This window comes from Terrapene carolina, unplaced genomic scaffold (assembly GCF_002925995.2).
Source record: "Terrapene carolina triunguis isolate 2854851 unplaced genomic scaffold, T_m_triunguis-2.0 Scaffold391, whole genome shotgun sequence".
Classification (NCBI taxonomy): Eukaryota; Metazoa; Chordata; order Testudines; family Emydidae; genus Terrapene; species Terrapene triunguis.
Genome location: NW_020664742.1, coordinates 449155 through 474899, shown reverse-complemented (window position 1 = coordinate 474899; position 25745 = coordinate 449155). Strand labels below are relative to the sequence as shown.

Here is a 25745-nt window from a genome sequence, read left to right as displayed (position 1 = left end):
ACCATGTGCAGCAGCCCATTCCCCAGTGGGACCTCAATCTAGTCTTGTCCAGGCTCCTGGGCCCTCCATTTGAGCCCATGGCCACCTGCCCTCTCTCCTACCTCTCTTGGAAGGTTGCCTTTCTGATGGCTATAACATCGGCTACAAAGGTCTCTGAGCTCAAAGAGCTTACATCCAAGCCCCCCATACTTTTACAAAGACATGGTTCAGCTGCATCCTCACTCTGTGTTTCTACCCAAGGTGGTCTCCTAGTTTCATGTGAATCAGGACACATTTTTACCGGTCTTCTTCCCTAAGCTTCATGCCACTGACAGAGAGCGGATGCTCCATTCCCTGGACGTCAGGCGTGCCCTAGCCTTCTACATTGAATGCACAAAGCCATTTAGTAAGTCACCACAGCTCTTCATTGCAATCACCGAACGGATCAGAGGGCTTCCCGTCTCATCCCAGCGCATTTCGTTGTGGATCATGTCCTGCATTAGAACGTGCTACGACCTGGCCAAAGTTCCGCCCCCGCCGTTGACAGCGCACTCCACAAGAGCTCAGGCTTCGTCCACAGCTTTCCTCACGCACGTCCCTGTTCAAGACATATGCAAGGCGGCAACATGGTCTTCCATCCACACCTTCACGTCGCACTACGGCATCACCCAACAAACAAGGGATGACACAGCATTCAGCAGGGCAGTCCTACAATCAGCAATCAGGTGAACTCTGACCCCTCCTCCAGAGAAACTGCTTGGGAGTCACGTATTGGAATGGACATAAGCAAACACTTCAAGAAGAAAAACGGTCACCTACCTTTCGTAACTGTTGTTCTTCTTCAAGTGCTGTCCCTGTGGGTGCTCCACTCTAGGTGACGGTGCGTCCCGGGTTCGAGATGTGTTGCTCATGTCCATTCCAAATCCCACCTGCCTCCCCTTTGTCGGAGTCTTCCAGCAAGAAGGGACTGAGCAGGCGGTGGGTCGGCAGTGTCCTATATAGACCACCATGAGGGCGCCACTCCAGGGGGCTTCACAGCCGACCCGATGGGTACTGCTAAGGGAAAACCTTCCGATGATTGTGCACGCGGCGCACGCACACACACTTATTGGAATGGGCATGAGCAACACATCTCGAAGAACAACAGTTACGAGAGGTAGGTAACCGGTTTTTCAACTTTCATGATAAAGAGATTGCACTACAGTACTTGTATTAGGTGAATTGAAAAATACTATTTCTTTTGTTTTTTACAGTGCAAGTATTTGTAATCAAAGATAAATATAAAGTGAGCATTTTACACTTGGTATTCTGTGTTGTAATTGAAATCAATATATTTGAAAATGTAGAAAACATCCAAAAACATTTAAATAAATGGTATTCTATTATTGTTTAACAGAGTGATCAATCACGATTAATTTATTAATCGCTTGACAGCCCTAGTTTTAACTAAACTTGTTACTTCATGCAATTCAGGTGGATTTTCAGGCATGAGGCTGTTATGCTTGTTTGCTCTGTCTAAAGTAACTGTAACCAAAGATTAGTGTATTTTGTGCCTTCTATAGCACATTGTTTAAAGTTAGTCCACTGTTTTCTCTTTAGAACCAGTCAGTTTCCCCTGTTGTTTAGCTCTTTCACATGTAACATGGGAAGAAAAATCTTTAAAAACATTGTTAAACAATAGAAATTGGCTGGGGTAATATTTAAACTACTTAATATGTTTTTTGAAATTCACTAGATTTCAAATTGATGGTATCCCTTTAAATCATATTCTAGAAAAACTAAACAAGTAGGTTTTACTTTACTTCGTGAACATAGTTATCCTCTGCATAGATCTAATCTTAAATTTGAATCTAAGCATATATTTAATTAAAAAAGACAAAACCTCTTGAATAGGATTCTGAGAGTAGATAACGTATATACTCATTGTTAGTAATGTACTTCATTTATTTTAACAATTTGAGACAGTTACCACATCAAGATCCTTGTTTTTTGGGAAACACAGGCTGCAGTTTTCTTGGTACCTGCTAAGTGAATACCATAAAGAAGGTTAAAAAAGAAAAATCATTCTATTCTGAATCCTATTTGTATTCTCTTTGTTTATGATAAATATGATAGTACTTGCTGTGACAAAAGAAGCAAGATCTCTGCATCTCATATTTGTTAGGATATTAGGTAATTTTCATTAAATATAGAATTATTTTTCTGCAATATAAACTGCAATTATTGTTTACACTTTTGGAATCTTACAAGTTTTCAGTTTTTAGGAAAATCTTTGCAGTCACCTTTCAAAAGATTGTTAGTGATAGTTAGATAACATGTAGTTCACAAGGCCATTCAAAAATACTCTTCCGCATATGTCTTTGATAAGAAAAGTTACTCTTGTTGCCAGGTCATTTAAGATACAAATTCCTCTGTAACTCTCAGGCATCTCTCTCTGATCTAAAAGTTGTCTGAGGGAGACACAAGCCTCTTGTCTGTTACAAGAACTTACCAACCATCCATGAATATTATGTATTCAGGGCATAGTTTCCTTTGAACTTCAGAAGCATCTATTAACCCCTTTGTGACAATTTTATTGTGATCAAGTTAGATTAACATTGAATGCTCATTAATATTAACTAGTTAACACAAATCCTGCTCTAGAAGGTAAACAGTGAAACCATTTCCCCAGTGTTGGGTGTGAATATGGTGTTCAGAAGCTCACAAATATTAAGGCAATTGGACTGTCCAAAATCAAATACCTGTAAAGTTAGTTACATAAGGTCTTGTCTACGCTAGGAAATTGCTGCTGTTGTAGCTGTCCCCGTATCAGCAATGTTGGAAGCACTAATGTAGATGTCTTCTGGCAGCTGTTCTTAGAACCTTACTTAACTGGTCAAGTAACCCTGCAAAAATTCCTTGGTGTAGACAAGGCCTCGTAGACAGGTAGAGGTATAGCAGACTTACAGACCTTCATGTAAGGCTTCCATGCTGCCAATATCACAGACACTGTTAATTTTCAGTAAATGGTCCATATCAGCAGGAACATCAGTAATCCAAATTTTAATTGGAAGTTTCATTTTCAAAAACATTATACAATTTATTCAAAGTTTTAGAAGCAGTTCTTATTATATGGCCTTCCGCATAATTTTCCAAAGCAAAACAGCTTTAGCTAACTTTTGTCAAGCTACGGACAACAGGTTGTGGGAGAACTTGTGGGAGTAAACAGTCTGGCTATGCAACGAGTGTATGGGCTTCCTTAATTAAATTTCAATGACTTGGGTTTTTTTCAGCTGCAGAAATTATACAGGAAGTATCTGCGAGCAGAGAGTTTTAGAAAGGCTCTCGTTTATCAGAAGAAATACCTTCTTCTGCTTCTGGGTGGATTCCAGGATTGTGAGCAAGCAACACTGTCGCTGATAGCTCGTATGGGAGTCTATCCTTCGCCTGCAGACCTGCAGGTCTCTGAATCACGTTCCCGTCCTTTTACCAAGTTCAGATCTGCAGTGAGAGTGGTCATTGCAGTATCAAGGTAAAAACAAACTCACAAAATAATTTTCCTATGTTTTTCTTGTGTATGTTACAGCATCCACAATACATTCCCCAGATTTTTCATTTGTAGAACTGCTCAGTTATAGTTCACTTACTCTGGAGTGAAAGATTTGTTCAACAGTTATTTCAGAGTGATAGTTAGACAATAATTGTGTGTTTGACCAATATGGCATGTTCAAGGCCAATGTGTTTCATATGTGCCTTAATAGAATACTTTAAAAGATTGCTTCCTCAAAGCTGCTTCTCTCTATTTTTATACTGCACCCAGCCCCATGGTATCTGAGAACCTGCATGCAGCACCTGTGAAGGAATGACCCATTCAAGCAATATCCCCTCTGTCTGGGCTTACTGAGTAGTAGACTATTGTATCACCAGTCATTGGCCTGAAGTATTAATCCTTCCATCTGACCTCATTCACGCTTCATCAGCGATGAGTATGTTCCTCTGAGTTCTGCCAACAAGTCCACTTTTCATCAGTCACAAAGCTTGTCACATTGATTTATCCACAAAGGATCAATCTGTAATAAGCAGATAATTTCAAGATGCAAAACCCAGCTCCCTATTGGTTGGAGGTCATTGAAATATAACTTTTTAAATTTTAAAATAATTTTGTTCTAAACGTAACAGGTGATTCCTTCTGAGTCTTTTCCTTCACTTTGTAAAAGTGTGATTGGCTGAGGTTAATAATTGCCTGATGTGAGTCTAATTAGGGAGTTAGTCCCAACACAGGAATAAGCCCTGTACTTTGTTATACCTGAGAGGGAAGCTTTCATGGCAACAGCAGCAGGATGACATGCAGGAGCAGGGAACCAGTGACCAATCCTGTGGAGCATGAGGAGCTGCCCCAGGCCTCCCTACAGCCCCCAAAGGCTGCGGTATAGTGGAGGGCATCCTCCAACACCATGCATTCATACGTACTGCGGAAAGGAGCCGCAAACCTTCTGCCCACGCTGAGCAGGGAGCGAGAAAGGGAAGGATCTGCTATGCTCAGAGACAAAACAAAGGGAAGGCAAGAACTGTTGAGGGGGATTCGTGTTTTTAGGGTGTTATAATTGTATTACCCTATTTGTTACTTTTCTTACTGCCACATAAACAGTCTTTTGGGACTGGGTTTCTGTTACCAGGGACTTGTCTTTGCATATTCTACGTCACCAAACATGACTTTTAAAAACATTTTAGACAGACACACACACAAAGGAGGAACGGAGAAAATGTCAGATACATTAAAATGAAAAAGTAAATTAAGATTTCACTATAAGAAGCTTGTTTATGCCTTTGTTCCTTCTGTCTCATCCTGCCCCGGTATAGAATCTTGAAAACCTTTGCGTGAAAGTCTCCTAATGGCATCTTATGTCTTTGTAGGGAATATGTTAGGATAGGTTCCTCATCCTGTTCCTTAGTATTGCACCTTTCTTGTTTGTGTTCACTGCATTCTGTTACAGCTGGCAGAGGGGTGAAACTTCATAGGTTTTTTTAATTGAGATAACTGTGGTTTCTCTCAACTTGGTGCAATGTAGAGAGAAGCCCTGCTTTAAAACCAGTTTCTACATTCTGAATTTTCTTGTCTGACTCCATCAGCTGTTTAATAAATATCCGAAGGGCAGTTAACACAGTCAACTATTTGATAAGCCTATGCCCAGGAGACTTAAGTTGAATATCTTTGTGCTCCCAGTTCCTTTCTGGGGTTGTTATTTGTACTGTTTAAGATGTTCACATCAGCAATAATGTTTAATATTTCAACTCAGTGAATTTTTGTTTTTCTGCTGGTTTTAATTCGTATACAAACTTTATATTGTTTGCAAGGTTAAAGTTTTTGGTGAAAAAATGGCATAAAGTAAACAGAAAAGGGGCACAGGGAGAAAACATTTCTCACAGTATTGGACATAACCCAGGTGAGTGTTTCTTTTGAAAAATAATTGTGGTTTATTAACATTTCTTTGCAATAGTATGTGTCTTTATTAAATAGTAATAAATAGACTTTAGTAGTGAAATGGTTTGATATTTTATCATAAAAAGCTGTTACAACATCAGTTCCCCCAACTTAATGGTTGAGATCCTACTCACCATAGTTGGGGAATTCAGAATTTATAATTCCAACAGCAGCTAATTGTTTCCTCTTGTGTAAGGGCACAGGCAGTGAGATTGAAAGGCATTTAAAGCTGAACAAAGGAAATTATTTTTCATACCATGCACAGTCATCCTGTGGGTGGAACTCATTGCCACAAGATATCAGTAATGCAGAGACTGGACATTTACACAGATAACAATATCCAGGGTTGTTACCGTAAATATTAAAAATAAAAAACAAAAGTTTTTGAATGACATGAGCTAGTTAATAGAGGTTGGGAAAGGACTTTCCCTGTTGGTAAGTTATTCTATAACTGCTTTCTGTGGGATTTCTTGCACCTTCCTCTAAAACAGCTGTCACTGACCACTATTAGAGATCAGACCATTGGTCTGATCCAGAGGTAGGCAACCTATGGCACGCGAGCTGATTTTCAGTGGCACTTACACTGCCTGAGTCCTGGCCACCGGTCCGGGGGGCTCTGCATTTTAATTTAATTTTAAATGAAGCTTCTTAAACATTTTAAAAACCTTATTTACTTTACATACAACAATAGTTTAGTTATATATTAAAGACTTCTAGAAAGAGACCTTCTAAAAACATTAAAATGTATTACTTGCACGCGAAACCTTAAATTAGAGTGAAAAAATGAAGATGTGTTATGAGAACCACAGATTTTAATAAATGGACTTGTGTATATAATATCTCAGATGTCATTTTTCATTAATTCATTGTTTTTAACAAAAAACTAGTTTGCATATTGAACTAAATACAGATTTAACCCATAAAATAGTCCATTTTCCAGTCCCCGATGTACATGGGACATTACTTTTCATTCTTTATATTATTTTTAACTTACTTATATCACTTTTATACCTCAGCAAATATATTTCAAGCTTTGTATTTCTCATTAAGGTCTAGGTACCTCCCAAATCTGAATCTTAAACATATTACTGGTTTTGTTACCTCAGTGCAAAACAACATCTCGGCAGTTTCCTCAAAAGCCAATTTTTGTGATCTGTTTTTCATGGTCAAATGGATCCAACTGACTGAGTGGAATTTCTTGGACTCCTGTCTCTTCTCCCTCATAAAAGAAAAAGTGTGGATATATGTATTGCTCCATATTTATAGCCTTATGTCCATATTGTAGATATAGATGAGAACAAGCATGAGATGTTAGAATTAATTGAGAAAAATATTTGGAATTAAAGGCTTTAAAAGAGGAACAGGGAATGAAGGTGCCTCTGGTGTTATATTAAAATACAATAATGAAAAATGACTGTAGAAGGGAGACACAAGGTAGCTTTCAACATCATGCATGTGCATGATTTGTCAGAGAGTTGTATGTGTGAAGTGGTTATATTACTACAAACATTAAAATGTTGGCCTTTTCTAATACTGTCAAAAACAGTTGTTTAAAACAGGGACTCAGCCTTTGACTTAAAAACCAAAATAAAATTTGTTTTGCTATCATTTACTAGTTTTGTTACATATTGTGGCTCTCTGTGCATAATTTGATTGTTGACTATTACTTGTTCAATACAGTTTCTGGTGTCAGAACAGAAGTTTTAAGACAGCAGCAGCTCCCAAGTGTTAATGTAAACTCCCCCCCTACCCGAGATATTGGATCGTGCCACAGAACCAGTTCTGCTAGATTTGTGAGCCACTCACCGAAATCCTCTTACTGGTTACATAACAGGTACTAGTGTATAACATAATGTATTGTATTTGTTCTGCCAGATAGTAGTCTTTCATAATAGTATAACCTATTGGGAGATTATGTGAACAAGAATGGAAATTTATTAAATGTATTACATTTGTCTCATGATGCTCAACATAGTTGTATTTCCAATTTGTTTTGAATGGTTTTAAACACAGTATGTGCTTGATTTCTTAGTATGAGGTATCTTGCTTAGTGAAATCTAATGACATTATTTTGACAAAACGAAGAACTTCTAACGTTTGTGGTCATGATCCCTCCCTACAGAGGCAATTTTTGATTATTTGTGTCTCACAAATTGAAGTTTATTACCATGTCTTCACAGAAGCATTTTTCAATAATCTTGTGTGAAAGCCATGTTAGTTGAGATGGCTATGCCACAATGTTATGATGCTTCATTAGTAACAAACACCTGCCGGCTTTGGGTGTGTGTATCTGGGCAAGGGGGGACGAGGGCGCGCTCACCTCCAGTTTTGCAGTTTTGTTCAATGTTAGGGAGCTGTGGCCAAATCCCAGTGTCCCAAAGGGGGTCTTAGATACCAAGGGTGAGATTCTGCACTGCACCCCTAAGAGGCGCAGCACAGAACTTGCAGAACTCCAACTCTGCTCTCCCCACCACTTCTCAGAGCAAAAGATTTAGCACCTGGGCCGCCTTCTACAGCTGTTTCCTGCCAACTGCTTCCACTGGGCAGCTACCTCTTAGGGCTTTTTACTACCAGGGAGATCCATGCTGCTGCAATGGATGCAGCGGGTGTCAATTTAGTAAATTCTGCCGTCAATTTAGTGAAGACCTGCTAAATTGACAGCAGAGCGCTCTCCAGTTGACTCTGATACTCCAGCTCCCCGAGAAGAGTAAGGTAAGTCAACGGGAGAGCATCTCCCGTCGATGCAGTGCAGTGAAGACACCGCGGTAAGTCGATCTAAGTTACTCACGTAGCTGGAGTAGCTTAACTTAGGTCATCTTACCCCGGTAGTGTAGACAAGGGCTGAGACTCAGGTTTCCAGCCCTTAACAAGAATATTACTTTCTTTCACACTCCATCCCAAATATTACACCACTCATCCTCATTCATCACTTTTTTACACAAAATGGGGTTGAGAGGTACAGGAACACTTTTTGAAATTCCAGTTTCCCTTACATTGAATTATTAACTACATGAGGACATTTAGGCTGGCCTTAGCTGTGTGTATATTGCAGTGTGGTGTAGCCATATAGGTCCCAGGCTATTAGAGACAAAAGGTGGGTGAGGTAATATGTTATTGGATCAACTTCTGTTGATGAAATAGACAAGCTTTCAAGCTACACAAAGTTCTTCTTTAGGACCTGAAGAAGAGCTCTGTGTAGTTTGAAAACATGTCACTTTCTCCAACAGAAGTTGATCAGTAAAAGATAATGACTCACTCATCTTCTCTGTGTGTATATTGTGAGCTTTACAAAGGAAGAAGATTAAATTTTTTTTTTCTTTTTAAGATTACATCCATCCACAAGTTCAGCTTCGGAGAAGTCACTGGTGTCTACTCAAGACCCCGAACGGTCATTAACTGAATACATCCATCGCTTAGAGGTTATCCAGCAGAGATTAGGAGGTGCACACACAGGTAAAATGAACCTCATCACCCCTCAGACTTTTCTGAAGTCGTCTCATCTTTTTTCAAAACCCGGCTACATATTATCCTTAATAGTCACAAAATGTGAAGAACATTTTAAAAAGAAACAACTTTGCATTTGTCATGGTGGGAGGGGAGATTAAAATGTACATCTTTTGAAGTGAAGCTTTACTGCTTTCACGGATTGTATCTTAAAAGATTCAAAGCATGACACTTCGACAAATGATTTCTTAACTGGAGCTGTTCAAAGATAAAAAGTTCTTCTTTTCTGTGTTCTTATACTGTCAGACATTAAGCATGTAAGAGGAGGGTTTAAATTGAAGTTGCTTCATTCCCACCAGATCTCTAAACAGCTATACAGATAGTTGGGTAGGGAATGGAATATTCGAATATGCTTAAGAATTCTAATTTTTTTCCGTCTAGATTCAGGACAAAAAGTCAATCTTGAAAATATTCATGAACTGAAACTTTTTTTTTGTTCAGTTTTCTATTTCAACCATTTTTCTTTTTAACCTCAGTCTAAATAGCTTAAATTTCTAAACAAAAAAGCTATTTTGACTAGGAAAACCCAGTGCGGGCTCGCTATCATGTAATTTACCAGTTATTAGAAGCTAAACAATGTCACTCTGTGTTTGCTATTAACTGTGTATAATGGCTCCTACCTTTAGTGACATGGTTATTTTAATACCAGCTTCTAATTCCGAGTTTTGCAAAGCACTTTCATGAGGCCAATTAAGATGAAAAAATTGATTATACTTGAAGGTGATGTACACCTCTACCCCGATATAACGCTGTCCTCGGGAGCCAAAAAATCGTACCGCGTTATAGGTGAAATATCGAACTTGCTTTATATCGAACTTGCTTTGATCCACCAGAGTACGCAGCCCCGCCCTCCCGGAGCACGGCTTTACCGCGTTATATCCGAATTCGTGTTATATCAGGTCGCGTTATATCGGGGTAGAGGTGTATTTTATATATTGAGGGTGAAATCCTGGCCTCATTGAAGTCAATGGGAGTTTGACATTGACTTCAGTTGGGCCAGGATTTCAACCAGAGCTAGTTGCCATGAATTTGAAAAACTGTGGTTTTCATAATTATTGAAGCTCCTTGTAGCAGAATAGGTAACCCAGATATGTTGTGATAGAAACTTGATAGCACCTCACAGAATCAAATATTTTGTTGAACAGTTTACTACCTAACCTTGGCATAATCAGTGACACTTTTCAGAAAAGTGGCTATCATTGGAAGAAGGCTCAGAAATGCTGCTTTAATTATTAATCATACTTTTAGTTTATGTGGGAGATAGTTTGAAAAGATCACAGCAAAATCTCTCAATGTTGTGAATAAAATGGTTTCTAGTTTCCAGTAAACTTTACCATGTACACTTCAGCCTGAATTAAACTGTGAGATCACACTTTGTTGCTGGTAAAAGGTATCAGATTAGGACCAGACAGTCAAGCTCATTGCTGCTTGTGAAAGGAACCTAGTCTTGAATCCAGGTCTCCCGGTTAGTACGCCATTTAGTCCCTTGTATGTATTGTTCCTAAGTGGATTGTGGAAGAGATTACCTCTTTACTGTAACAATTGGTAATGTAAATACGAATAAGTTGCCAGTATTCATTGGTTGTTTTATTTAAATTTAGGAAACACTTCAGGACCACCTCACCAGAGAAACATAAAGTAATCAGAGCACTTCTAAGATCTGGGACCGAACCCCCGAGGTTGCTACTTCCTTCTAAAGTGGATGTTTTTGTATTCTCGTGTTTCCGAGCACTAGGAAATCCAACACTTATGTGCAGTTGAATAAAGGGGTTATAGTGTCTATGCAATGTTTTTGCATCAGATTTTTATGTAATCGGTTTATTAAATTTTAGTACATTTACAATTTTAGAGGAAGTCACTATTCACTCACAACAATGTTTTACATACTTATGTGGAATAACTGTTAACCATAACTTAAGTGTGCCTGCAGGATTGTATTGGAAGCCACAAAGTGTCTTTTTTTATGTTTATTTTTCTAAAGTGTATAGCCGGATTCCTTGTAAAAAGTTATTAAAATGACATTTTATTAGCAAATTCTTATTATGTATTGGTTTTGGTTCCTACACTGTGTGTATCTAATTGCTGCTCTTACCATAAAGCTGCTCAAGATTTTCATCTGCAAGTAAGGTTATTGATATCAACTAAACAGTTACATGTGCATCAGTAAGAAGCACTCATGTATAAATCTTCCGATTATATTCTGATAGTTTTGGATTGACATGTTGGGTTTTCAAACACTGAAAGTAACTGCTGTCCTGATCCTCTCACCAAGCACCACCACTGTGTGAAGCCATCATCCTTTGAGTTCCACGTGGAATTGAGATCTGCTGTTTAGGTGAGTTAGATTAGAAGCTTCTTTCCTGCCCATCTTTGCTGTGGGAAAGGATGGAGATATGATACCAAATCATGCCAAACCAGCTTGATATTCCCTCCTTTCGCAGGGTAACCGGTTGGTGGATAGGGGGAATGCGGTGGACATAATATACCTGGATTTTAGCAAGGCTTTTGAGACAGTCTTACATGACATTCTGATAATTAAACTGGAGAAATACAGGCTTGCCGGAACTACCAGTAAGTGGATACATAACTGGTTAAACAACTGCAAACAATGAGTATTAATGGAATGTCAGATTGGAGGGATACATAACTGGTTAAACAACTGCAAACAATGAGTATTAATGGAATGTCAGATTGGAGGGAGGTCTCAAGTGAGGTTCCACAGGAATCTGTTCTGGGTCTGGTGTTTATCATCTTTATTAATGTTATATAGAGAGCATACTGATGAAATTTGCAGATGAGACAAAGCTGGGGGAGGGAGGGAGAAGGTTTGCAAACACTTTGGAGCGTAGAGCTAAGAATCAGAGGGATCTTGATAAATTGGAGAAGTGGGCTGTAGATGATAAAATGAAATTCAACAGAAAATGTGAGGTGCTACACCTAAGGAAGAAAAGCCAAATGCACAAATACAGAATGGGGGATAACTAGCTTGGCAGAGCACTGCTGAGAAGGATCTGGGAGTTGTCAGCAATGCCATTGCAAGAAAAAGCAAATGCAATTTTAGGTTGCATGCTATGCCTCTGTTAATGCAAGTCACAGGAGGTGATAGTAACCCCTCTACTCGGTGGTGGTTAGGCTTCCACTGGAGAACTGTTTCCAATTTTGGTCACCAATGCATAGGAAGGATGTAGAGAAACTGGAAAGGATCCAGAGGAAAGCGACAAAGGAATGGAATGCAAGCCATATGAGCAAAGGCTGAAGGAACTAGGTATGTGTTTAGTTTGGAAAAGAGGAGATGGGGGAAGAAGGGGGGACATGATAGCCATCTTCAAATACTTGAAAGGCTGCCATAAAGAAGATAGAGAAAAGTTCTCTTGCCACAGAGGGCAGGACAAGGGGCAGTGGGTTCAGATTAAGCAAAACAGATTTAGATTAAATCTCAGGAAAAACTGAACAGTGGGACAATGGAATATACTGCTTAGGGAGGTTATGGAAGCCCCTACACTGGAGGTTTTCAAAAGGAGGCTGGATTGCCATCTGTCTTGGAAGGTTTAGACCACTGGTTCTCAACCTTTCCAGACTACTGTACCCCTTTCAGGAGTCTGATTTGACTTACATACCCCCAAGTTTCACCTCCCTTACAAACTACTTACAAAATCAGACATAAAAATACAAAAGTGTCACAGCATACTATTACTGAAAAACTGCTTACTGTCATTTTACCATCTAATTATAATATAAATATTGTACTTGCAGTTCAGTGTGTAGTATATAGAGCGGTATAAACAAGTCATTATTTGAATTTGTACTGACTTTGCTAGTGCTTTTTAAGTAGCCTGTTGTAAAATAGGCACATAGCTAGATGAGTTGATATACCTCCTGGAAGACCTCTTGACTACCCCCAGGGCTATAGTACCCCTGCCTGAGAACCGCTGGTTTAGACACAAACACATCCTGCAGCTTGGCAGGGGGTTAGACTAGCTGACCCTTATGGTCCCGTCTAACCCTATGACTTAGGATAGTGCCACCATGTCAGGCACCAATAGCAGATCACAACCTCTTATTGCCAGGAAGCATCCTCTTGTAGTAGTAGTTGTGCATGGTTTAAAACAGCTTGAGGTCCCGCTCTCCCCAGCAGGAATGGCTGTAAGTGGTGGTGGTGCTGTAGGTGATGACAAGATAGCAAGTGTGAAAAATCAGGACCGAGGTGAGGTGGGGAGGGGCGGGGAATAGAGGTCTCAGACAAAGCCCCAAGGCTAGGGCCTGTCCCTACACACTCTGGACAGCTGGGCACCCTAGGCAGTGACCGCAGCTCCATGGTACTGTCGAGCCCGCCTGGCCGGCACGAGCTCTTGCAGCAGGCGAGTGCGCCCCCGAGGCGCGGGGATGCTCCGCACGCGGGGCCGGGCGAAGCAGGGGCTGGGGCCGCCTCGGCCTGGATGGGCGCAGCGAGCACGGCACCGAGCCCAGCTGCGGGCCTGGCGGTCCGCTTCCCCGACCCGCAGCCCTCCTGCCGGCGGGGAGGCACCGCCCCGCCCCTTCGGCCAGGAAGGACGCGCCCGGGGGCGGGGCTCGCTGCGGTTCAGCCGCTTCCGGCCCCGTCTCCGCTCTGGGAGACTACACTTCCCGGCATCCTCTCTGTTCCCTGCCGCCGGTGCAGCCGCGGTCCCGGCGCGGGGCAGACTGGGAGTTGTAGTCCCCACCGACCCTCGTCGCCGCTCTCCCTGCAAGCCCAGCCCCGCCCCTCCAGGATCACTTCCCGGGCCCCGCCCCTTTCCTTCTCGGAGCCCCGCCCCCGGCTCGCGGCCCCTCCCCCTGCGCAGTGCACGCGTCCGTGGCTGCGGCAGCGGCCGCGCGGTGCGGGGAGGGGCGTGGCCGGCGCTGCGCTGCGCTGCGCCTGTCTGGGCCGGGGGCTCCGCTGAGGCGGCGGGCAGGCGGGGTCTCGCGCCAGCCGGACATGGCCGCGGAGCGCGGGGGCTGCTCCCTGGAGGCGCTGCCGCTGCCGCCCGAGGTGCGCGAGAGCCTGGCCGAGCTGGAGCTGGAGCTGTCGGAAGGTGGGAGTCGGACGCGGGGGGAGGGGTGTAGTGCGAGCCCCGCACCGTCACCGCCCTCCCCGAGCGGCGCTGCGGCCCGGCCCGGCCCGGCCGGGGCGGGGGTCCTGGGCTGCCCGGCCGGGAGCCGCGCCCGCTGGGGCGGGGGGGAGGTGAGAGGGCGGCGGCGGGACCCCTGGCTCTGCCCCCGCCCCCGTGTCCCGCGAGCGCGGGGGCTGGCTCGGGTCTGCGGCGGGCCGGGCCGGGCCGGGCCGGGGGGAGCGCCCGGGCCACTAACGCTCCGCCTGCCCGGGAGAGGCTCCGCGCGCGCCGAGTGCCGGGTCCGCTCGCAGCCGCGCGGCGGGTCCCGGTCCCGCCGGGGCGGGGGAAGCGCCAGGGGCTCGCCGTGGGGCTCGGGTGCGGAGCAAGGCAAGTGCTTGTCAGACCTGTTCTGCCTTTGGGGACTTGTGCGCACTCCCACCCCGTGTCTACACACGCCGAAGAGAGAAACCTTCCTTACTTTTCTACCCTGCTTCGGGATTATTTCTGCCCTAGACGAGCTTTCTCATTCTGTTTAGCAAAGGGCCCCAAAGCGGTGCACTACATTAATTCCTCGTGTAAGTCCAGTATTCATTGGAAGTGGTTGTGTGTCTACGTTACTAAGAAGCATTGGTTCGTTATCAGACATTTTATACTATAATTTTATATTCAGTTATTTTGGCTTTAAACAGAAAAGTGACTCTCCATAAATTCTAAATGGCCTGACATTAGTTAGTTACACTCAGCAACACAGTGCAAGAAGGAAGTCACATTCCAGCCAATGAGCATAGTGCTAAAACTAAAACCCCCATACCCTTGCACCTCTCCAGAGGCCCTCTCAAATGGTGTTAATATTTATTTATGTAGTAGTTTCTTTGCTAGAATACTGTCTGGGATACTGGAAAGTGGGAAGGTGCTGGGATTCGGCTCAGGGGCTCCTTCTTCTGGACCAACCTTTGGCTAATAGGTGTCTACTAGATTTGAAGCTGCTTCTCCCACTCAACTCCTGGTGCTGGAAGAGGGAAAGACCCTTTTCTCTCTCCCACTGTACCTGAGAGCCTCCAGGGAGGTAGTAATGTGTCTGCCATGCTATTCCAATCAAAGCTGCTTGCTGTAAAATGTTCCACCTCCTGACTGCTGTGAAATGTGTGTGTGGTGGTGGTGGTCTCCTACTTGCCTGGCAGTTATGAGGGGGTGTGGATGTGGGGATAAGGGTTCTGCCCTACCCTCACTCTTGGGTCCTTCACCATGAATTGCTTCAGGTGCTGCCTCTGGTTCTAGTCATAGTTTTCCAGAGCAGTACCAGCACCTGTGAGTTGCACAGCTGTATGTAGGTTTCTGAGCAGCATCAGTTGAATTGATCATTTTCATTCTGGTAAGCCTTGATGTAGTTATGAGCAACAGCAGAGACTCTGGAGTGATCTGCTTGCTGGAGACTTTGGAAGAAAACATGGCATCAGTTCATTTTTGGAAGGTTTTTTTTATAACTATGGTAAGTTGGAAGACTGAGTAGAAGTAGGGATCCTGGTGTCTTGGGCCAGGAAGGCTTTCCAGTTTTTCTGGAGTGTTTATAGCTTAAAAAAATGTATTGTTGTCTAAACACCTGTTCAGCTAAGAAGTGTTAAGTATGTGAAGCTGAGAGCATTGCTGTTTTTACAAGAGGATGTAGTATAACCTGTCAACTTGAACGGAATGCATTGTGCATTCTTTTAAATTGCCATTAGCACGTTCGGTAAAATTGTAATTCTTTTAATTTTGCATGTGTTTTTTTACCTTCTTTGTGATATAAGTCATCCCTCTGTTCTTAGCCATGTCTACACTGGGGCTTTTAATCACCATCTGTAAAATGGGTATAATACTTTCTTTCTTACAGGCTTTATCTTGTCTGTTTAGATTGAAAGCTCTTAAGGGCAAGAAGGGTCTGCATTATGTATTTCTATAGCGCCTAGAACAGTTGGGCCCTGATACCAATTGGTGTGTCTGTGCTACTGCAGTGGTTCTCAAACTTTTTTTTTCACGGACCACTTAATGATCTTTCCAAATGTTGTTTGTACCATCAGCTAACTATTGTAAAGCGCTTTGGATAAAAACGCTATATATAAAAAGCTTAATAATAATTGTTTTTTGTTCTACAAATAAAAGCACACAACTCATATTTTAATATCCGTAGTCTTACCTTTCTAAGGCGATGAATGTGCGCTCTCTTCCCAGCCGCGGTCGCCCCCGAGCTGGGGCTGGGAAGGAGGGCTGTCTCTCCCTGGCAGCCGCAGCCCTGGAGCTCGGGAAAGTTGCCTCTTTCTCTGTCCGCCGCAGCCCTGCACATCCCAAATTCCCCTCACCCCACTTTCCCCTCCCACCTACCCCGTGCCCCAAGGCCATTACCTCACCTTACATGTGCGTCTTCTCCAGGGTCCAGGCACCTAATTAGTGAAGCCACACCTGCGCTGCTCCACTAATTAGATGGGTGGCCCTTCATTCTCTCATGTGCGGCCGCCCTGGCGCACACTTTAGAGGGAACTATCCGCAGACCACCTGAATGGAGCTTGCGGACCACAGTTTGAGAACCTCTGTGCTACTGTAATACAAATAATTAATATCATCAATCTCTTAGTTGAGTTGGAAGGAGAAATAAGTTATGGCAAGACATTAATTTTAATTTGTCTAAAATTGATACAATTTTTGTGTTTTACACCTCTGTAGTTGTGAAGACTTTCATTGTGATTGGTATTTGTGGGAAATGTTATCAGCTCTTGCTCTTTTACCAAGTGTAAATGTCACGTTCACAATCATGCTGAATGTTGATGATTTGGAGATCTGTTGTATGCTGTGGGGCAATATGACAGCAGTACAGTCATAAAGATTACATGTTGTGTAAGTACATTTAACTGAGAATTGTCAGTTGGCCATAATTTTTTATACAACATATTCCAGTATAACAGGTACAGTAGAACCTCAGAGTTACAGATACCTCGGGAATGGAGGTTGTCCATAACTCTGAAATGTTCGTAACTCTGAACAAAGCACAGTTCAGGCTCCAGATCCAGCGACACTCCAGGCCTGGATTCAGCAGCCGCTGGCCTCCCTACTCAGCCCTGGCTTGTCCCTCTGCTGGCAGAGGGGTGTGTGTGTGTGTAAACACCTCGTTCCCCGTGCGGGGAGGGGGAATGAGGGGTGAAAGCTGCGCAGACCCCAGCACTACCCCTGCTCTGCTGGCTCCAGCTGTCTGGGGCTGGCAGCCCCAGTGCCTTGCTGTAAGTGGTTGCCCTGGGGGTGGGGTGTGGACAAGCAGCCCAGATGTACCTACCTTTAAGATGCAAGACAGGCACATTACAGTACTTGCTTTTTTTTTTTTTTTAAATCTCCGCTGCTGCCTATTTGGTTACTTCCAGTTCCCCGTGGTGTCCGGTTGATTGGTCAGTCTGTAACTCTGGTGTTTGTATCTTTGAGGTTCTACTGTATTAAATATGTTCTGAAAATACTTTTATTCTTTTTGCAGTACTATAGTCATTGGAAAGATGCTGAACCTAAACAACAGTTTAATGTAACACTTCCCTAAGTTAACACCCGCTTTTCATTTATTAAGACTAGTTAGGCTTGGCAAAATTCAATTTTTATTTTATTTCGATGGACAATCTGATGTTTACTTCTAAGCATTTTAAAACCTTTATTGATTTTAAATATTAAGTTGTCCAAAATTATAGGTTTTAAGCATTTTTATTTTTATCTATTTAAATTTTCACAATTGTGGGAAATTAGAGGGGGCGTCAGACCATAATTTAATGACTAGACAGTGAGATTCAAAAAGTTAAAGCTCTATAACGGTTAAACCGCAAATTGTCAGTGTCACATGTCAAAATATACAAAGTATCCTTAAATCAAACTCATAAGTTCTCAAGCAGCATTTTTCTTTCTTTCCCTCTCTGAACATTTCGATTATCACCAATGGAACAGTTTCTTCGTCTGTGCGCGTTTATGGTGAAATCAACATTTACTGATTAAAAACTGAATCCTTCAAACCTTAATAATAGTTGTCAGTAGTGATTAGAGATGGAAGTACAAGGCACGGTTATATAGAATGAGGTAACACATTTGTAATCAAATGATTTAATGTTGCTTACATAACCTACTAAGCTGGTATGCTTGATTTTGTAGCTGCACTTACTTAAATTAGTATTACAAAATGGAGCTGTGTTGGCTTCTGTTCTGAAATACCTAACAAAAATAGGACAGTGACTATTAAAATTGAGTCCTCTTATATTATGCATCACTTAACATTTAAAAAGTCACAAATAGGAATTATACATAACTCTGTTTTTCACTAATTTATGGTGGTTTGAAATTACAATTAATTTCTTCCAAGAATGTGCATATATTTATGTATTTCCTCTTGATTGCATATAACATTTATTTAATCAATTTCATATGAAGATGGCTCAACAAATCAGATTTTCTCCTGTTTTTCAACAAGACATTACTACAGTGGGTCCTGTGGAAATGCTGATAACTTTTACAGTGTGAGGAGAAATGAAAGGAGAAATGAGAAGAGGTTTTTAAGGTCAGGCTTGACAAAACCCTGGCTGGGATGATTTAGTTGGGAATTGGTCCTATTTTGACCAGGTGGTTGGACTAGATGACCTCCTGAGGTCCCTTCCAACCCTGATATTCTATTCTATATTCTATTCTGAGACTAATAACATCACTATTAAATGTTCGTCCATTAAAAGGCCACTCTAAATAGGCAAATTATATTTTATATGCGAAAGCTAAATAAAATTGTAGATGTTAGGAACAAGATTTATTATAGAAATCTGAAGTTGTAAAAGGTGAGAACCCACTTTTCAATTTTTTCAGTGCTTATAAGTAAGGCCCTACCAATTTCACAGCCATGAAAAACACGTCACTGACCATGAAATAAGGCCTTCCCCATGAAATCCGACCTCCCCTTGTTCCTAGGAGCGCCCTAGCAGGGCTGGGGAGGGACAGGACTTGTTCGTCCCCTGCACAGCTGCTCTGGAGGTTGGGGGGGTAGCGGGGAGAGTTCAGACCCACCTCCAGGAACCTCCTGCGGCTGCCTCCTTCAGAGTCCAGCTCTGAAGGCAGCACAGAAGTGAGGGTGGCAAACCCATGACCCCCCTACAACAGGTTTGCAATACCCCCCCGCCCCATGTTTTGGGTCGGGACCCCCACGTTTACAGCACCCTGGCATTTCAGATTTGAACATCTGAAAATGTGAAATTTACCAATTTTCAAATCCTGTGCCCGTGAAATTGACTATAGTGGACTGTGAATTTGGTAGGGTCATACTTATAAGGCTTGAATAACATTTTAAGACTGACAATAACTTCTCCTTTCTGTGGAAAAATGGTAGGTGAACTGCAAAGCAAAAATTTCACTACATTGCTGCTTTGTGATGTGTCAAGATTTTGTATTTAAACCCTTTTCTCCACTTGTGTTACAAATATCAGGATTACCAGATCCACATTTCCTCTCTATTCTGGAGAACCTTGTTAAGCCATTCTGAGGACAGGAATAGTGTAAGTTGATCTGCAGTTCCCTTTTTCACCAACTGAGGGGAGGGGGAGTGTGGATTTTAGACTGTAAAACTGGACATCTTTCAGCCTCAGTTATGGCAAGGGAGAAGGAGATGCAGCTAGGGTTTGGGCCTTGGATATCATTATTCATATCCTCCAAATATTTTGCCAGGGTCATTCAGCAAAAAGGGGGAAAGGAGGCCCTGATAGCCTTGAACTTCAAAAAATTTAACTGTCAAGACTATTTTTATATACTGTAAAACAGCACTAAAGATTACAAAACAATTTTTTGTTTTGGCTCCGAAATTCACTTTTAAAGCCCTCTGCTGGAGGTGCTGAATCTGTTGGGATTATGTAGAACGTTTAAAAAATATTATTTTAAAAAACTAGTGGAAGTTGTTGACATTTTGTTTCTTGTTGGGTTTTTAAATACAAACAGTGGTTTTATGACCAAGCGTACCAATATGCTAACATGGTGTACTGCTCTGGAAGTCTGTGCACACACTAAAGGAATGGTACATTATATATCTGAAGATACGTATTTAATGAATTTTTATTAATTACTGCTACTGTATATTTAAAAGCTCTGCCTCTATATAGTAATCTCTTATTTTCTTTCACGCTTACAAAAAACAAAAACAAACAAAAACAACTAGAGGAATCTGATTTCCACCCTTCCCAGAGCCTTTTGTATTTCCCTGGTTTCCCTCGAATCATCTTCTGGTATAACTTTTCATGACAGATACTTCCCCATAGAAACTCTCTGCCCACACTGATAATTGTCTTCCAGCAACAACCTTCCTACTTGGATGAGAGAGAAAAGTTTTGAGGCCCTCAAAACCTTACTCTAGAAGAAGCAGTGTTGGAATTCCCAGACCATCAGCTAGAGATGTCTTTTGTGAAGTGTCAGGCAGCCCTTTTCCACTACTTGCAGCAGCTTCACTCCTTCCTGGATACAAGAGATCTGGAAGTGGGTTATTTTTTGCTGATCTCAGGCATTGCCTACACTGGAGAAATACATAGAGATAAACATTGTTTCCTCAATCAAAAACATTAATCTTCCTTCACAACCAGGTGTTTCAGTTGATTGCTGGGGTGACAACATTCAGTGGCGGAGGCAAACACCTATAGTTTATACATGGGTGCACCCTGTTGGAACAATTTGTGGGTTGTTGTCTTTGACAGCTGTTAGAGCTGACAAACTTCCTACAGTCATTAAGTGTGATTTCAGGTGAGTTCAATTTCTCTTTCTAAAAATCTGTGGTCATTTGAATTTTTATTTTTTCTGTGATGTGTTACATGAGGGTACTGTAGTTTGTTTCTAGTAGATGTAAGTTCCTTGGGAGACCACTGTGTGTGTGTGTGTGGGGGGGGAGGGGGTATGGCCATGTTATCAGCATGCAAGTAAGAGTTATCTCTGCATTTTGCAGAGAAAGGTGTGGGTTTTGGGGACTTCTCTAGCACAATTATGGCATCCCTGTTGTAGATGTTGAAAAGGGTAGACAGATTACATTTATTCTGTTCTTTCTGACATGCATGACTCAATGCATATTAATATGTTTTCAAGTAATATTTATTTCTGGAATGTAGCAATTATTTCTGAAGTCTGCATATTCATTCATCTTTGTTTATAATTGGCATTTGATGTATTGAAACCAGTATACATTTATAAATATAGATAAAAAACAAGTGAATAAACTTCTACTGTAACAAGGGTTCACCGTGAAATTTAGCTCTTGAATGCATAATTCAACTTGGTTTGTATTTTATTGGCAATCTAGTAAGAATTTATTGTAATGAGACTACTAGCAAAGCAGTAGTATCTCTCATGAACTGTTGCCTTGTGTATATTAGTCTGCTTTAAAATACAAAACCCTCACTACAAAACTTTTTGTGCTGTAAGAGGTTCCTCTTGCAAGATATAACATTAATTTAAGTGTTGTGCAAGCTGCCAAAGAGCCTGAAACTTGAACTGCCGCATCCCTGTTGTTCAAGTCCTGGGCGCCTCAAACAGAAACTGCCATTTGTGCGGTGGTGATTGCGGGGTTGCCAAATGCCCACTGGGACCAGATGAGACTGTTAAGCGTGTCTCTACATGTTATACCTCATTCAGCTTTCCACCGATGACTGCCTAGGGCACTTCACCATGTAGTCCCCTCAACTCCTGTTAGTAGTTAAAATAAAATGCACCCACATGTAGGTCAATGAGACACAAAAAGAAACATGGCTTTTCTGAAAGAGTAAAAATTCGCAACAAAATATTGAAATAAGGAGTGTGCATTAAGGACAGAATAAGGGGAAATCATAGTACTGTCAGACACAGACAAGATTTACAGTAAGTATTTTCAAGATTGCGCTAGTTTATCATGTTTCGCTTTCTGTCTTACGAAGATATGTGCTTCTGTTGGAGCAGAATTAATGCAGTAGTTTTTTTAATTTAACATTTCCAGAAATTAAGCAAAATTACACAACTTTTTAAAATGCAAATAAGACAGTAGTTAAATATTGTCCCCTACAGCCCTATCAATTCAAGTTTCTCCCTTTGTGGTTAGGTTTCTGTTTTGTAAAAACAACAAGGAGTCTGGTGGCACCTTAAAGACTAACAGATTTATTTGGGCATAAGCTTTCGTGGGTAAAAACCTCACTTCTTCAGATGCATAGAGTGAAAGTTACAGATGCAGGCATTATATACTGACACATGGAGAGCAGGGAGTTACTTCGCAAGTGGAGAACCAGTGTTGACAGGGCCAATTCAATCAGGGTGGATGTAGTCCACTCCCAATAATAGATGAGGAGGTGTCAATTCCAGGAGAGGAAAAGCTGCTTCTGTAATGAGCCAGCCATTACAGAATAGGGACTGGGAGTGGCTGGCTCATTACACTAGCCCAAGCACTACTCAGTTCCTTTTTACCACTCACGACTGCAAGGCTGGACCCCTGGCAGTGTCTGCTGCTCTTGTGCAGTGTGCAGTTTAATTTATTAGATTGGTATAGTAGTGTGTAGTTTTGGTTTTAGTTTTCCTTTTGCCTGTTGACATCTAAATAAAATAAAATGTGTTTCATAGTTAACTTCTGCCCTGATTCTAATACTCCCTGTATGGGTGTGGGTGTGTATGTATGTCTCTAGGCTAATTGAAAATTAAACTAAGTCACCATGTGACTCTGCTGTGCCAATCAACAATGGACACTTTACATGCCTCATATGTCTTGGAGGGATGCATTCTGGAATGTAGTTCCATGTGCTATTCTTTCTCTAAGGGTATGTCTACACCCAGCCGCTAGTTCGGCGGCTGGGAATCAAAGTTCTGGGTTCGACTTATCGCGTCTTGTCTGGACGCGATAAGTCGAACCAGGAAGTGATCGCCGTCGACTGCGGTACTCCAGCTAGACGAGAGGAGTACTGCGGCGTCGACGGGGGAGCCTGCCTGCCGCGTGTGGACCAAGGTAAGTTCGAACTAAGGTACGTCGACTTCAGCTACGTTATTCACGTAGCTGAAGTTGTGTACCTTAGTTCGAATTGGGGGGTAAGTGTAGACCAAGCCTAAGTCAGTGGTTCCCAACCTTTTTCGTCTGGCGGGCGCCAGACGATGAGCCACGGAGGACCGTGGCGGCGGACGAGCATCCGCCGAAATGCCGCCAACAAGCAGCAACGTCAATAGGCGTCGCCGCCGAAATGCCGCCGACAAGCAGCGTTATCCAGAGGTGTCGCCGCCGAAACTCTATGGCATTTCGGCAGCGACGCCTCTGGATGGCGCTGCTTGTCGATAGCATTTTGGCGGATGCTCGTCCGCCGGCCAGTACGCGGGCGCACTTAGACTCCCCGGCGGGCGCCATGGCACCCACGGGCGCCACGTTGGGGACCCCTGCTCTGAGTGCACCCAGAGAGCAAGGGAGGTGAGGCTGAAAGTTTTCCTGCCAGAGAAGTTGATGCAAGTCTCCTCAGACTCTAGCAGATCTTTGGCAAAGCTTCAATCTGTGGGTCACTCCATCTCCCTCAGTGCCCCAGCGAGCCACAACTCCGCTCTGAGCTCTTGAGCTGCTTCCTCTGAGGCCTCATTCATCTGCCACTGGGTCAGCTTTGGTGTGTCTCAGGGGCAGGAAGGCAAGCTGCTCCAGAGATGATCCCCATTCCAAGTCACCTTCCCTGGCACCTAGCATGGGGCACAAGAGTCACCATAACACTTGGGCTTGGTCAGTGAAGGATAATAAGATGAGAGGACTCATTCCAGTATCTCTGTACTGTCTTAAGCCTAGGAACCGCTGTACTGACCGTGACACGGAGTACCTTGGTGCCCAGCACTTCTGCGCTGACTACATCCTTTTACGGTGGCAGTATCCATCACCATGGTACTGTGTCCTTGATATCTGAGTCATCAGTGCTGACCTACTTGCCTCGCCAGAGGAATGTCCTGCATACAAACATCCCCAGTTCACAGGCATAGTACACCTGATAGGACTGCCCTTCTCTTAGAGGAGGTATGTTTCTTTTCCTTCTCCCTAAACACAGCAGGGAATAATCTCCTACTTGTCCTCCATCTCTCCCCTGGTAGGTATGTCATTGGCAGTCAGGGAGAGACTTCAGAGAAGAATTGGTTATGGATGCGAGGAAGAGGCAAAGACCTTCATAGAGCTCACCCCACCTGGTATCCCTCCATGTATCCTTTGCTGCAGTATCCATATCAGCCCTGGCCATTCTAGACCCCCTGCACTGTTCAGCTGTTCCCTCCTCCAGGAAGCCAGTCTGCTGCACTGTGTCTGGGCATAGGAGAGATTCAGCCTTCCCAGACAACTCAGCTCCATCCACAGCTGCTGCAGAGGCAAGAGAAGGAGATTGGAGAGGAGCAGTATTCTCCAGAGCAGGAACATCTGGGTATCCTCTGCAGATGAAATCAAGGTTTTCCAAGACTTAATAAAAAATGCATAGCAGAAACCGTGTATATTCCTCTTGAATACAAGAGAAACAGATGGATAGTTTTGGGCATACTTCCTTCTGCAACCCCAGGGAGATTAGCCATGCTGGACCTTCCAAATCCACCTGCTCCTGTCTCTGCCACCTCCAAGAGAATGGACAGAAGCGAGCAAGTCCCTGCAAAGGGGGTTGAATATTTTTATTGACATCCTGCACCTGCCTCCCCGGTTGTGAAAGCAGTGCAACAGAGGACAAAGCAGCAAGGTTCCCTGAAATCACAAACCGGGAAATTGCATCTTTTTGGCTGAAAGATCTATTCATGCATGAGTCTGCAAATGAGGGTAACAAAGTATCAACTGCCGTTCTTTAAATTTGATTTCTTGAACTGGTACAAACTGTCTAATCTTGTGGGTTAGCTACTCAGGGAGCGCCAAGAACGGAACTCTTTCATGGCTGAGGGCCATCTGACAGCCTAGAACATCTCTGCAGGCTGTTCTGGAAGTGTCTGACTCGGTGACATAGAGTGGCCATTGCAATAGCAATGCAGAGGTCATCATGGCTCCAGTCCTCACCTTCCCTAAGGAGGTCCAGACAGGTAACAATTGAGGACCTCCCATTTGAGGGCAGTGACCTCTTTAGCTGTACAGTGGCGCTGTCGAGGCATTCTGTGCCCTAAAAGATTCAAGGGCAACTTTGTTCCAACTCCAGAAAGAAAAGCAGTCGAGACAATAACCATATTTCAGGTCCCTTGACTCACTTATGTTTGGTGATTGAAGGAGAAGGAAAGATTCACTGGAGGTAATGCACTGCAATATCCTTGGCTGCACCCACAATCTGTGGCTTGGAGTAGACAGCAGTTCCTTGAGATTGTAAGTAAGGGGTATCCCATCCAGTCCCTTCCAATCCCCTCCCTGGTCCATTCTCCTGAGAGACGGTGAAAGCAGGAGGTTGACTTCCTTTTGCAACTGGGGAACAAGGTGCCCTTGAACTTTAGGGGCAGGGGCTTTTTATTCCCACTGCTTAGTCCCAAAGAAGAAAGGTGGTTGAGACCCATCCTCTGTCTTCGACATCTCAACACCCTCATCCACTGTTTCAAATTCAGAATGGTGACCCTAGCTTCTGTAAACTCTTAATTAGATCCTATGAACTGGTTCGTAGCTCTCTGCAAGATGCCTGTTTTCACATCTACATACATCTAGCTCACAGAAAATACTTGAGAATTCTGGTAGGAATATCATGCTGCCAGTACAGAGTCCTCCCCTTTGGCCTCTCCACAGCTCCAGGGGTTTTCACTGA

General features: G+C 43.0%; 2 protein-coding genes across 5 annotated transcripts in view; both read left to right on the top strand.

Moving 5' to 3' along the window:
* PCNT (pericentrin) overlaps window positions 1–11025 on the top strand; it is a 248169-nt gene extending 237144 nt beyond the window's left edge. For all 4 annotated transcript variants that reach the window (XM_026658033.1, XM_026658029.1, XM_026658030.1 and 1 more), the window contains 5 exons: window positions 3252–3490; window positions 5314–5402; window positions 7121–7274; window positions 8766–8893; window positions 10546–11025. In XM_026658033.1, coding sequence (XP_026513818.1) covers window positions 3252–3490; window positions 5314–5402; window positions 7121–7274; window positions 8766–8893; window positions 10546–10586 — 651 coding nt within the window. In that variant the 3' untranslated portion in view covers window positions 10587–11025. The remainder of the gene's footprint in view (window positions 1–3251; window positions 3491–5313; window positions 5403–7120; window positions 7275–8765; window positions 8894–10545) is intronic.
* Window positions 11026–13853: 2828 nt separating this feature from the next.
* DIP2A (disco interacting protein 2 homolog A) overlaps window positions 13854–25745 on the top strand; it is a 211677-nt gene continuing 199785 nt past the window's right edge. The window contains exon 1 of the mRNA XM_026658023.1: window positions 13854–13995. Within this exon, the coding sequence (XP_026513808.1) occupies window positions 13899–13995 (97 nt within the window). The 5' untranslated portion in view covers window positions 13854–13898. The remainder of the gene's footprint in view (window positions 13996–25745) is intronic.